Raw genomic sequence first — 12,634 nt, forward strand, 5'->3', positions numbered from 1 at the left:
TTACTGTGAAGTTAGGCTCTCTAGACAGTTACCCGTTTGGGCAGGATTATTACTTCGATGATGTTTGGTTTGTGCCCACCTCGGAACGTGCTATCATGCTACCCTGGGTGATTCTCTCCCCGCACTCTCCAGCTGGAAGCGGCTTGCATGGCACGGAGACTCTGGGGCCGCCTTCCCCCTCTTCCTGGAGCTGCCTGTCACCACGCTCTTCCCGCCTGCCTGCCCACAGCCTGGCTCAGGGACCCGGCCAGCACGGCTGCATATGTTGCTGACAACTGTGGAAGCTTCCACCCGCCCAAGCCCCTGTCTAAATGGGGTTTGTAATCCCCCCTCCTCCCCCCCCCACTCGCTTTACTCCAGGGGCCAGGAATGGTGACTGCTGTTCCGTGTCACCTGTCACAATCCATCCTCCTGTCACTGGCTTATATGGACAAGTCAGCCCCTGGCCACGTGACCCTGCGCTGCTAAAAACAGCTCCCTCGGCCCTGGAAGCAGGGCCTGAAACCATGTCCTCCCCGAGCGAGAGGTGAAGGACCCTCGATCGGACCGTCGGGGGGATTATTTCCAGGAAGCACGGACAGGAGCCGTTCTGCAGCCTCTCCCCGCAGCGCGCCCAGGACGGCCGGGAGATGAGCACGTCTCTGAGTTACAAGACTTTGTCCAAAGAGCAACAGACGATGGACAACCTGGAGAAGCAGCTCATCTGCCCCATCTGCCTGGAGATGTTCTCGAAACCCGTGGTCATTCTGCCCTGCCAGCACAACCTGTGCCGCAAGTGTGCCAGTGACATCTTCCAGGTAGGGCTGTGGGGAAGTCGGGGGGGGGGGGGCGATTTGCTCCATTTCCAAACCCACAGCCCAAGGTGGAAGTCAAATTCTTCTAGAAAACCTTCTAAGGCTTCATTTCTTTTCAACTTACTTAAACAATTTGCTTTTTTTTAAATATTTTATTGTCAAAGTGATGTACAGGGGGTTACAGTTTCATACGTGAGGCCTTGGGTACATTTCTTATAGTTTGTTACCCCCTCCCTCATTCCCCCTCCCCCCTCCCCTTATACGATGTTCTTTGTGTTTTGTGGTCAACCCTCTCCTTGCTATCGAATGTGCTTTAATTCTGGAGATGGTATTTGTTTTGAATAACTCGGAACCATCGAATATATTTCAAAACTGGAACTAGAATGATGGCCCCTGGTGTGATCCTGTTGGAGTGTTGATTGGAACCTGAGGTTATGGACACCGCGGGTGGAAATGGCCCGTGTTAGCAATGGCGCCCTGCACATGGCCGTGGACCGTGGCTCAGCCCGGGTTCCAGGACTCCTCGCAGGAAAGCCTGAGGGATGATGGTAGGGCAAGGGCAACGTGGAGACTCCCGCTGCTTATAGTCACAGAGGGTCAAAGCACGTTTCAGAGAAAGCTCACAGTGGCATGACTCAATTCCTCTTTCCTTTCTTGGCAAGAACAGGCCTCGAACCCCTACTTACCCACGAGAGGAGGCACCACGGTGGCCTCGGGGGGCCGGTTCCGCTGCCCCTCCTGTCGACATGAGGTGGTGCTGGACAGGCACGGAGTCTACGGGCTTCAGAGGAACCTGCTGGTGGAGAACATCATTGACATCTACAAGCAGGAGTCCGCCAGGTAAGGGCTCTTCCAGTGCCACGTCCTTCCGTGCTGTGTGGGTCTCTCTTCACGGATCCCTAAGGCTTGCTGCCACTCACAGATCAACTGCGTCCTAGGACGAGGTTTTTCCAAGTCAGGCCTTCCACTGAGACCCCGGAATTGCTCATGGAAGGAAAGAAAGGAGCTGGTACCATGCTTTCCTATCCCTTAGGAATAAAGTGACCCAACCACATCAACCAAGATGGTGATGTTGGAAAAGCTCTTATCCTGTCCTCCTGCGGAAGCCTGGTCTTTCAGGCAGCTTTGCAGATCATGGGTCCTTTGTAGCTCCAGGTCCTACGTAGCAGGTAAATTCTACTATAACACTTTATAATCCAGTTCCTAGTTCACACGGGATTGCTTTAAAATTGTCTAGCTAAAAACACATTTTTTTATCCTGTGACAGTTTATGATTCTATTGGTGATGGGAATCTGAAAACCATAATATATAATAATAATAATATAATATATAATCCTGGCCTTCAGAAAGTTACAATTTAGAGAAACTGGGGAGAGGGGGTGCAGGGGGTGTAGTTTAGGTTGTTTCTCAGTTCCCTAAATCATACTTACTGATTATTCTTGGATTCATTTGTTGACTGATGGATATGAAATATGCGATTATTCATGAAAAGAAATCTTCATGTTCCTTGTGCCACACTAGCTACACACTTCCTTTCCTAGAGACAACCCTGTAAGGATATAGCCCTCGAAGGCACGCGTGAGGGGACCCTGCCACCGTACCCACGCCAGCCCAGTGCATAGCACTTGCTAGGACGGTGGAGATGGTGCAGAAACGGACGCATTGTGCTTCTCATTAGGGGTCATGTGTTTATGGAACATCTGCAGGGGTGCTTCAAGCCTTGCACTCTCAGAAGAAAAGCTGTGCTATGAATCTAACATGCAATTATTGTACTTATTATGGGTATTAGTATCCACTTAAGATTCAAAGCTAAATTACATAGCATCAGGATAGAGATGGGATCGAGGGATAATTGCTGGTGGCCTATCGAAGAGATGAGGGCCGCCAGTTTCCTTGGCTCCCAAAATCTCCTAAGAAGTACTTAGTACTTGTCCCTGCACCGATATGCTCATTTTATTTTAAATTGCAAATACCCACACTGTCTCTTAAAAATTAGTCAATTCATAACTAATTATTTAAAAGAATTTACATGACAACTGTTTCAAGACCCAGTAGAGTTCCCTGCACAGAACAGCCTTTGTACAGTTTCAGCTCTATTTATTGTAATAATTTTCTGTCTCGTTGCTCACCACTGTGGGAACTTGAGACATGAAAAAATAATAATATGTGAATTAAAATCTAGTGCAGAGGAGATGTTGAAATTTGTGGCCTTAGTAAAGCTACAAGACATCCTTACCTTAACTGTGAAATCAGCTTAGTAGAGCCTGTCAGAAATAGTACCCAGGGGCTGGGAAAGCAAAGAGCATAAAAATGACATACCAAATCTCAACAATAAGGTACATAGCTGAGGAGAAGGGCAGTGGTTTATGATTAGCAACGTTTTCATGTGCTGTTTCTTCACCTTGAGACGTGCCTTCTGGGGACATTTTAACTCGGTGGCAAAACCACAAGTGGCTCAGAGCGTTTGGCCAGGTGTCTGAGTAAAGCCAGTTGTTCCTTGGGGTCTGGCCTTAGCATACCAGAACTGTGGGGCTTCAGGATACGTTAGATGACCCTGGAATAACCTTGGCTATACAGAGCGCCGTAAGCCCCTCTCCAGTGATTGAAGATGTCAACGGAAAGTGGGTGGGGGGCGAGGGAGAAATACCAATAGTGGACTATGAGGTACTACTTATCTCTCATCTCTAACCTCATAGAGACTACCCAGAGACAAATCTAGGATCCTGTACATCCTGAACTAGCTACAGTTTATGAAGTTAGAAAGAGAAGGTAATTAATTAGGTTAATATTAATAGTGAACATAGTTGTACCCGCACTATCTCTGTATCTCATCTGAGTACATTGGAAACTGAGTATACTGGTATTAGAACTAGGGAAGTGAAAGGAAATATAAAAATCAAGAGACAAAAGACAAAAAGACAAACGACTCCAAAAGCAATACTTGCAAAACTGTTTGGTGTAAATGAACTGAACAGCTCACAGGGGGAGAGGGAAAGGGGGAGGGGGAGGGGGAAATGAGGGAGGAGGAAACAAACAGTACAAGAAATGTATCCAAGGCCTAATGTATGAAACTGTAACCGCTCTGTACATCACTTTGACAATAAATAAGGAAAAAATAAACAAATAAAATTTCTCAAAAAATATTAATAGTGAACATAATAATAATTAAGTTTAAACTATAGTAAGTAAAACTATTGTGTGCCCTGTGCTAAATATTGTTCAGAATGCTTTCCATGGGAATCAGGTACAACTCTTTAATTTTCACAACAATCCCATGAGGTGGTGATTATCAGCAGTGTCATCCTATTAAAGATCAGTAATGTTTTTGTGACTGTAAATCGCATAAGGACTTTTTGAAATTCAACCAGTACTACAAAGTCCGTAATGAGAAATTCGGTTCCCTCCTTACTTTCTCATGCCCTCAAATCTCACTTCCCAAATCCATCCCGTGTCAATCTTCTAGATGTTTTCCTGTGATTTATTAGCAATGGCATGTGTGTGTTGTGGTTATACTTCTGTTTCTTATTTTCACCAATCGCAGACATGGTGTGCTGACTCCCAGCACCCGGTAGATGACTAGAACGGAGTCCTCACCTGGCCGCTTCCACCTTCTCCTGGGCAATTTCCTTCATTGTTCCTTGGGCCAAACCCCTGGCTTCCTGGCTTGCAGGTTTTCTACTTTGTTGGCTTGCTCTATTGTTTTCAAGCAGCCTCCCCAGTGTGCACAAGGTCCACTTCTTTTCATTTCGCTCACACTCTGGCTTCAGGACACCTTAGGCGTGTGTCTGCAGAGTCTGACTATAAAATCTTTGCAGCGCTCCGCAGCTCAGGTTGGCCGGCATCTTGTAGCATTTCCCACTGTGGGCTCTTAGCAAGGCGAAGGTACAAACCAAGCAGGCGACTTTTCTTGTCCAGATGTTCCCAGTTCACGACACTTTGTAGACATCTCTATGTTGCTGTCATCTTGCTCACCTTTTGTCTTTGTACCTTTTCATTTCCTTATTCTCACATGACAGTGGGATTTCAGCAGGAAAAAAGTAGTGAAATATCTGTTTATTCTGCCTAGAATTAGACACTTAGAATGATTTCTCGAGTCTAGTAAAAATGAAGGTCAAAGAGTAACTTACCCGAAGCTACTACTTCGCTCCCACACGGAGAAGCTGGGCTGGAATTAAGCTTGAACTCAGTTTAACTACAAAGGCAGACAAGGCGCCTCAGTTAATGAGAGAATGCTTTGAAGCAGGCCGCACACCCTGCCCCAGACCTTAGCTGTGAACTCGGCCACTTTCCCCTCATAAAAAACACGCAGGCGGTGTTTGTTCCAAGTCTGATATTTGCTGGAGGTTGCCAGACATCTTCTTTGTGTACTGATTTGCAACCGCGTGGCGCCTCTGGGCCTGTGTGGCCACCCAGACAAGCCAACCCCAGTTAGGGCTGTAGGCGGCAGCTCGCGGCGGATAGTGTGCCGTGGAAAGGAAGACACCGAGTAGCAAGCGGACATTCAGTGTCGCCTGCGGCGGCTGCCAGTGTGCAGTGTGTGCAGGGCGGATGCAGCTGCCCTCCTCCGCCTCTGCTCACCGCAGCCATGCGCCCAGGCTGCCCAGGGAAAAGGAGCCACGACAGGACCACCTGTGACATTTCCACAGCGTGCTTTCCCCTCTTCACTCCACGCCAAGCAAGGGGTGAGAGATTCAGCAGCCGCCGCCACTCGCCCGGGAGGGAAGTTAAGCTTGGACAGCGACCGCGTGAGAGCCACCCTGGAGGTCGTGCGGCTCGGGGACAGGCTGGCCGGGCCGGTCTCCTGTCTCTGCGCTGCCCCAGTGGGGCCTTCATCTTCCCCCCTCTTCCCAGGCCAGAGAAGAAGCCCGACCAGCCCGTGTGCGAGGAGCACGAGGAGGAGCGCATCAACATCTACTGCCTCGACTGCCAAGTGCCCACCTGCTCCCTCTGCAAGGTGTTCGGGGCCCACAAGGACTGCCAGGTGGCTCCCCTGACTCACGTGTTCCAGAGGCAGAAGGTAGGGGCTGCTCCGGCCGCTGCTCTCGGCTCCCCGGGGTGCGGGGTGGGAAGAAGGAGCCCCGCGCAGGGCTGCGGGGCACCGGGGGGCGGCTGGGCAGGGCCTCCGGGCGCGGTCAGCCTCCCTGCGGGAAGAGGGAGGGGAGGCTGGGGGGCGGGGGGGGGGGGTGAGGATGCCGGGGTCAAGTTAAGGGTCAGGACAGAATCGCCTTTTCCGTTCACTTTTGCTAGTCCTGGAGCTTGAACCCGGGCCTCAGCTCTGTCCCTGAGCCGTCTGTGCTCAAGGCTAACACTCTAGCCTCCGCTCTACCTCCAGCTTTTCGTGGTAAAGTGGAGATGAGGGTCTCATGGACTTTCCTACCCGGGCTGGCTTTGAACCACAGTCCCCAGGTCTGAGCCTCGTGCATAGCTAGGATGACAGGCGTGAGCCGCCAGCTCCCAGCGGGACCACCGATTTCGGTGCCCTTTGAAAGTCGCCGAGGACCGGGAGTGCTCGGTGGCAGGCCCAAGCCACTAAATACTTTTTGTTTTCCAAAAGTTCAGTGACTGAACACGTGGGGCCATTCACCCCAAACGGCTTCCCATGGGCCTCTTCCAGGCCACTGCTCCCCCACTCCTGGCAGGGCCGAGTTATCACAATGGCAAGTCATTGTGGGCATCCTTACGTCTCGACTTGCGTATTGCTTAGCCCACTTGCTAAGAGGCGCGCTGCCTGGCCCTCATCCCAGGACGTAGCTTCATCACCAACCTGCTCTCCCAACTTGCCCTCTGGTGCAGAGAAAAACATGGCTGCAGGGCCAGCAGAGGAGCAGCTCCTAGCACCGAGAACCTCAGCAGCTCCTCTGCTCCACGTACAATGAGCAATTCGAATAGTTAATCTAGGCAGATCCTCTACTCCAGCTACAATCAGCAGTTCCACCTTTGGCCAGTATTTTACTGTGAAGACCACAGATGAAATCAAGTCAAGCTCTTGAGTAACACCATTTATCGTTGCCATCAGCCTCGCAATGCTCGTCGTCACCATGGTCACTGTTTGCCAGATGTCGGCATTTGTTTAGTTTTCCATTTAACTTTGATTGTTCCTTCCTTCTTCTCCTCATCCCCCTGATTCCCAAGCCCTAGCATGCAAGAGCTGGATGGTCTGTTTTGACTTCCCCCAGAGACCCGGACACCCATCGAGGGGCCAGAAGGATACCGGGGGGGACCCTGGGCCTCCACTCCTCCACTCTAGACAAGGCAGCTTCCCTTTAATCTCATAGGGCTCCGTGGCCGTCACACATTGGGCCACCGTGCTGTTGGTCCAGACCTCTCCCTTGAAATACAAGACACTAGGGTTCCAGTTGATTACAACCATCATAGAGAAGTTAAGAGCAGAGTTGCAGCAAGAATGCAGATTCCCAAGTCCCTGTGCTATACCCCAATCGCCCCCAGAGTCTGCCTTGGAAGAGGGCAATTAGGATCCCTGCTGGGTCAAAAGAACAGAGGAATTTCTGAGTTGAAATTTCTCTCCTAAAACTGGTAGTGCAGATTCGCAGTGACTTGGTCTAGCGAGTGCTTGTGTGCAGACACATTAGGATAGCACAGGAGTCCCATAGAGGGTTTTTTTTGGGGGGGGGTGGGGGGAGAGGAATGAGTGTGTGTGTGTGTGTGTGTGTGTGTGTGAAATGAATATATACATATAAATTCTCCCAAATAAAGCTGGTCCTGAGCTACACTAGAGAAAGAGTTCATTTGGGGATTCCCAAAGTCACATCTTAGACTGTATCCACCTACAGTGATGACAGCGTCTGAGCTCACGCGCGGTGTTCTCAGCGACCGCTCCGTGCGCTGTGCGTTTCTAACAGTCCCGGTCTCCAGTGAGAATGTGACGGTAGCTGTGGCGTTCTTCCCACACACACGCGTTCTGACGCAGAAGTTTGCGTGGAGTCCCGCGGGCTGCGCACAGGCTCCGGAGGCGCTCCATTAAGGACCCCCCGGGGACCATGCGACGCCAAGTCCACAGTCCTCGGTGATGAGGCGACCCCTCCCATCTCAAGCCCCTCTGTTCTCCTCACCAGTCGGAGCTCAGCGATGGCATTGCCGTCCTCGTGGGAAGCAATGATCGAGTCCAGGGCGTGATCAGCCAGCTGGAAGACACCTGTAGAACTATTGAGGTAAGTCAGGCGACTCCCAAAGAGTCCACACCAAGCGTCCCAACATTTCACCCTTCCCTTCCGGACTCCCTCCTTCCTGATACAGCTGGGAGACAGTCACCCCGGCACATACAGAGAACTTACCACATGCGTACATGGGGCAGCGTTTAACTAAATTATTCCAGTTGTGCTTATAGGTGGTACTGTTCCCGGACAACTCCTTTTGAAAGGTTAGCAATAAGAAAAATCAATTCCCAGGGACAGGATGGGGTGTTGTTGCTGTTCTAATGAACCTTCTTGGTGACTATCCGGTGTTAAGAGGAGCTAGTTACTGCTCTAGGAAATCGGGTGCGGCAGTGCTCTGCACACCTGAGTCCTGACGGCAGCTTTAGGGGAGCCACAGGAGAAGGATCGGCCTGATTCGGGGAGAGGGCTGCAGCATTAGGTGGCATGGTTCTCGTTGCTGGGCAAGACCTCTCTTCTCGGTTTATTTCCTTTCATTGCCATCCTTGGCTCCTGCTGTCCTCCTCATAGATAACCACTCTAATATAGTTGATGTTCTGTTGGTCTGTATTCTCATAAAATGTGTCTTGTGTTGTCGGTGTGCATGCATGCCTATTAATTTTATAAATGGCATTGTGCCATATTTCTCATTCTGCTGCTTGGACTATGCATTGTTTCCCAGAGATGCATTCACGTAACTACAAGCACATCCAGTGCCTGAGTCTCTCCCTCTGTTCTGTGAGGAACTAAATGATCACGATACAGCGCCAGGCCTACATTGAGTGCCTGCCAGATACGAACTATTCTTATTATTTTACCATTCCAAAGGCAAATTCTATTAAAAGCCAAAGGCCAGATCCTGGTGGTGGTTTCAAGACATTATCTGTAATTATCTCCTTTCAGAGTTACCCATCATGAAAATCAATCTCCTTTATTCTCCACACATATTCCTGAAAAGATCTCTGATTAAATCCCTAGGATCTGTTTTTAGAAGCAAAGTTTTATCTTGGTGAAGTAACTAAAGAAATTCAGAGATGGACAACATACACTTTTTTTTTCTTAGTATTTATTTACCATTTTAGGACACAAATGATTAAGTCATGACTTAATACAATAGGAATTATTTCATACAGTTAGTCCTCGGGTATGAATCAGCACTCCAGTGGACAGCATCTGAGTCTTGGGTGTATAAATAGGAAGCTTTTGCTCTGGGTGCATGAGGTAATCTACACGCACGCACCCGGTCTGGTAGGGCCTTTTCTATCTGCTGTCTGGGGTGGAGAGACTGGAGGACACCTAGGAAAAAAAAACAAATAAAAAACCTGGGTTAAATCCCCATAACCAAGCTTTCTCTCTCTCCTCCCCCTCCCGCCCCCAACACACACAATGGTGTTCAACTGCTTTCGTTTTTGGTTTCTGTTTGGGGACTTGTTCTGAAATGAGGAAAAAGCAAGCACAGATGTATATGTATGGTATATGATACCTGCATTCATACACACCGCTATAGAAAATGTATATTCTCATCAAGCTGTATATTCATGGAAGGAAAACCAATCAGGAAGAGAAATTATCAAAAGATTAAGACACTCCAGTAGAGGGCTGGGAATGACTTTCTACGCCTTCCTCATGTATTCTTACAGTTCACATGTTTTTAAGGAGCGTCAGTAAGGTAAGGAGTGAGTGGCTGGTTACACCGTGGTTTCTAATCTGTTTAGAGGGCTCCTCTGGAGATGTAGGGGCTGCTTCAAATCCCCATAGGTGTCTCTGATGGGTGATCCCGGCCACTGTTTAAAGACACCCCAAGGACGGGGTTAGTATCACAAGGAGCTATCCTACGCATCTGAAATTCCTGGATGGTCCGCCCCTGCTCAGTGGGAAACTCACAGAGGCACCACCTTTTGCCAGGCGGCAAGATAAAACAATGGGGGGCAAAGCAGATCTTTGGCTTGGATGTCACAGCCACGCGTGCACAGCGGGAGGCTTCTGAGCCGGAGTCAGGACACAAAGCCTCCGCGTCTCCTGCCCTCTCTTCTCATCTGCCTGGAAACACTTTCTGGGTAGCCATTGGTGGTTCCTGGGGGTGGGGGAGTTGTTACTGAAGAATGATCTTTTAGGATTGGTGAAGGACTCCTTAGGGACGAGAAATGGAGTTGTCCCTGGGGCGGGCACTGCCCTTCTGTAATTCCTTCTCATCCCAAGGCCCTAACAATTTCCTTGTGGTAGTTACGCCCACTTGGGGCACGTGTCTAGTTTTGTCCCTAAGCGTGTTCCATCTTGCAGGCCCGGCCTGGGCCGCACCTGGCAAAGGACTGGGAATGAGGCACTGCTGAGTTTAGGGTAAATCATACTGTGAGCTTTGTGGCAGCCTCTTAAAATAATGTCTGCAGCTGACATGTGTTGAGCGCGATGAGGAGGACAATTTAGAGGGAGGTGATCATAGCACAAGGACAGCCCGAGTTGTCTCCAAGGGGGAAGGCATTTTCCCTCTGCCTTGTGGGCTAGGGGTGGGTGAAGGAGCCTTGAGTGTTTTTATCTCCCTTGCCCAGCCAAGACTTTCCCTGAGGTCTGGGTTTCAGGTTATCCCAGGGCTTCTAGGCTGTTCTGAGTGGACTTGGAGTGCTTTCTGGTGATGTTTTGGGAAGGGCTGGTGTTCTGAAGAGGGCACTGCTGCAATTCACTTGGGATCTCTCTGGGTTTTTCGGGGAATAATGGAGAGGTGTCTCACTTTCATTCTCCATCCCTAGAAAACATGACTCCTCTCCTGTCATCCTTACCAGTTGCCTTTATTCTCTGTCACTGGATAGGCCAGAGAGGAGACTATGAATAGCGTGTCTCTCCACAGCAAAAAGGCAGACCTAGTAAGAATCCCATTTTTGCAGGAATGCTGAAGGGATACCACTACAAGATGAATGATGCAGGTTTGAAACGGAACGTTTTTCAGTATCGCAAAGTGATGAGTTTAATAAATGTGACAGTGATTTTGCAAGAACAAATCCATTGCATTTTTTAAAGTGGTTTTTTAAAATCCCAAACTGCTTTTCCTCGTCTCTGATAGATGGTGCAGGAGGAATGTACACGAACGAATCCTTTCCATTCAGCATGCCAAAACTCTTGAGACTTCATGTTTAGGGCAATAGAACACATGTGTTTTAAAGAACAGATTTCAGAGTTGGCATGTCAGCTCTGTCCATTTGTTTTGGGAGGCGGGGCATGTGAGTTCACTTCCTGGGCTTCAGCATAGTCCGCTTTACACTAGAGATCATTATACTACCTACACCATGTTCTGGTGACTACCAAATTGGGGTCAGAGGCAGGCACACAGCAGAGGTTTAAAGTCGGCCTAGAAGGCTCACCCGTATCCTGACTACGTAACTGAAGCATCATTTGAACCAGCGTCTTATACTTTAAATGGTGTCAGGAGCCCATCAAGGTCTGGTTGGTTGTAATAGCAGGGCTGAGCAGCTTCCTCCAGAAGGAAAAGATGCAGGCGAATGGAACCAGATCCCAGGCCATTCACATCCGCTGCCTCCCACCCACCGGTGCCATGGTTTGAACTCAGAGCTTAGCACTTGCTCGGCCTGCTTGCTCACTCATCTGGTGCTCTACCAATTAAGCCCCACCCATTAGCCCATTTTTACTGGCTATTTCTGGAGACACACTCTCACTCCTTTCTGGCTGTGCTGATTTAGAACCCCGATGGCTCGAGAGGTTTCAAGCAGCTAGGATTACAGGCATGAACCATGGGCACTCAGCTCACCTGATACAGTTTTTAAGCAAGTGATGGAGACTACCCATTTCCTGAAAGCATGCTGGCTACCTACTGTGGAGCCAAGCAAGCTAAACATCAACTTCACTTACTCTGTGGCTTTCCCGAGCCTCCTGGAGTTTGCTTAGACCGATTTCTGACCTAGCCCAGAAACGCTCCCGTCCCAAGGCCCTCAACAGTACACATTAGTAAGGCCATGAGTTACAAAACTACACATCCTTCTTCAACATGGAAGGACACCCCATCATTGGAGAAAAGAGTTTGGTAGACCCAGGAGCCCCAGGTGCTGAGCAATGAGAAAGGGCTGAATTTCAGCCTATGCTGGAAGCCCCATTTGAACTTGGAGCTACACTTAAAGGACTTCTCCAAGTTCTTGTTAACTAGACCCTTACAGATGGAAGACTGGAGCTCATGTCATTGACATAGTTCTTTCTTCCAGTACCTGCTTTGTCCAGCTTCCTTCGGGAAAGCGTGGGCAGGACATTTTGAGATAGCATATTTCGCATATTTCCCACAAAGCCACAGCTTTGTAGAACCACGTCTCAATGTAGGCAGCAGGAATGTGGTAGAGATATGAATGGGTCTGGGGCAGCTGCTCAATGACAAAAGTGTGTCTGAGAGTTTATCTTCAGTTCTATTTCAGTCACAGAGCTGTGGCCCATACATGGTAAGAGCATTGGCCAAAGCGGCTTTAGGATCTTCCTGTCGCGGTACCTGCCCAAGCTGAGACTGATAGGAATGTCTTAGTGCTGTGTCTAATGCTCCAAAACTGTCTGAGAGAGAGAGAGAGAGAGAGAGAGAGAGAGAGAGAGAGAGAGAGAGAGAGAGAGAGAGAGAGAGAGAGAGAGACTAGCCTGTGAAATCTTTTGGAAACATCTCCACAATTATTTGGAGTTGTGCCCTTGAAACTGCAGAGACAGAA

At 49.3% G+C, this 12,634-nt stretch overlaps 1 protein-coding gene across 1 annotated transcript in view; it reads left to right on the forward strand.

The window, feature by feature from the left end:
• Positions 1 to 504: 504 nt before the first annotated feature.
• Trim55 (tripartite motif containing 55) overlaps positions 505 to 12,634 on the forward strand; it is a 32,206-nt gene continuing 20,076 nt past the window's right edge. The window contains exons 1-4 of the mRNA XM_048358692.1: positions 505 to 797; positions 1,462 to 1,634; positions 5,647 to 5,812; positions 7,869 to 7,964. Of these exons, the coding sequence (XP_048214649.1) occupies positions 630 to 797; positions 1,462 to 1,634; positions 5,647 to 5,812; positions 7,869 to 7,964 (603 nt within the window). The 5' untranslated portion in view covers positions 505 to 629. The remainder of the gene's footprint in view (positions 798 to 1,461; positions 1,635 to 5,646; positions 5,813 to 7,868; positions 7,965 to 12,634) is intronic.

The sequence above is a fragment of the Perognathus longimembris genome, chromosome 12, assembly GCF_023159225.1.
Source record: "Perognathus longimembris pacificus isolate PPM17 chromosome 12, ASM2315922v1, whole genome shotgun sequence".
In the NCBI taxonomy this organism is placed as follows: domain Eukaryota; kingdom Metazoa; phylum Chordata; class Mammalia; order Rodentia; family Heteromyidae; genus Perognathus; species Perognathus longimembris.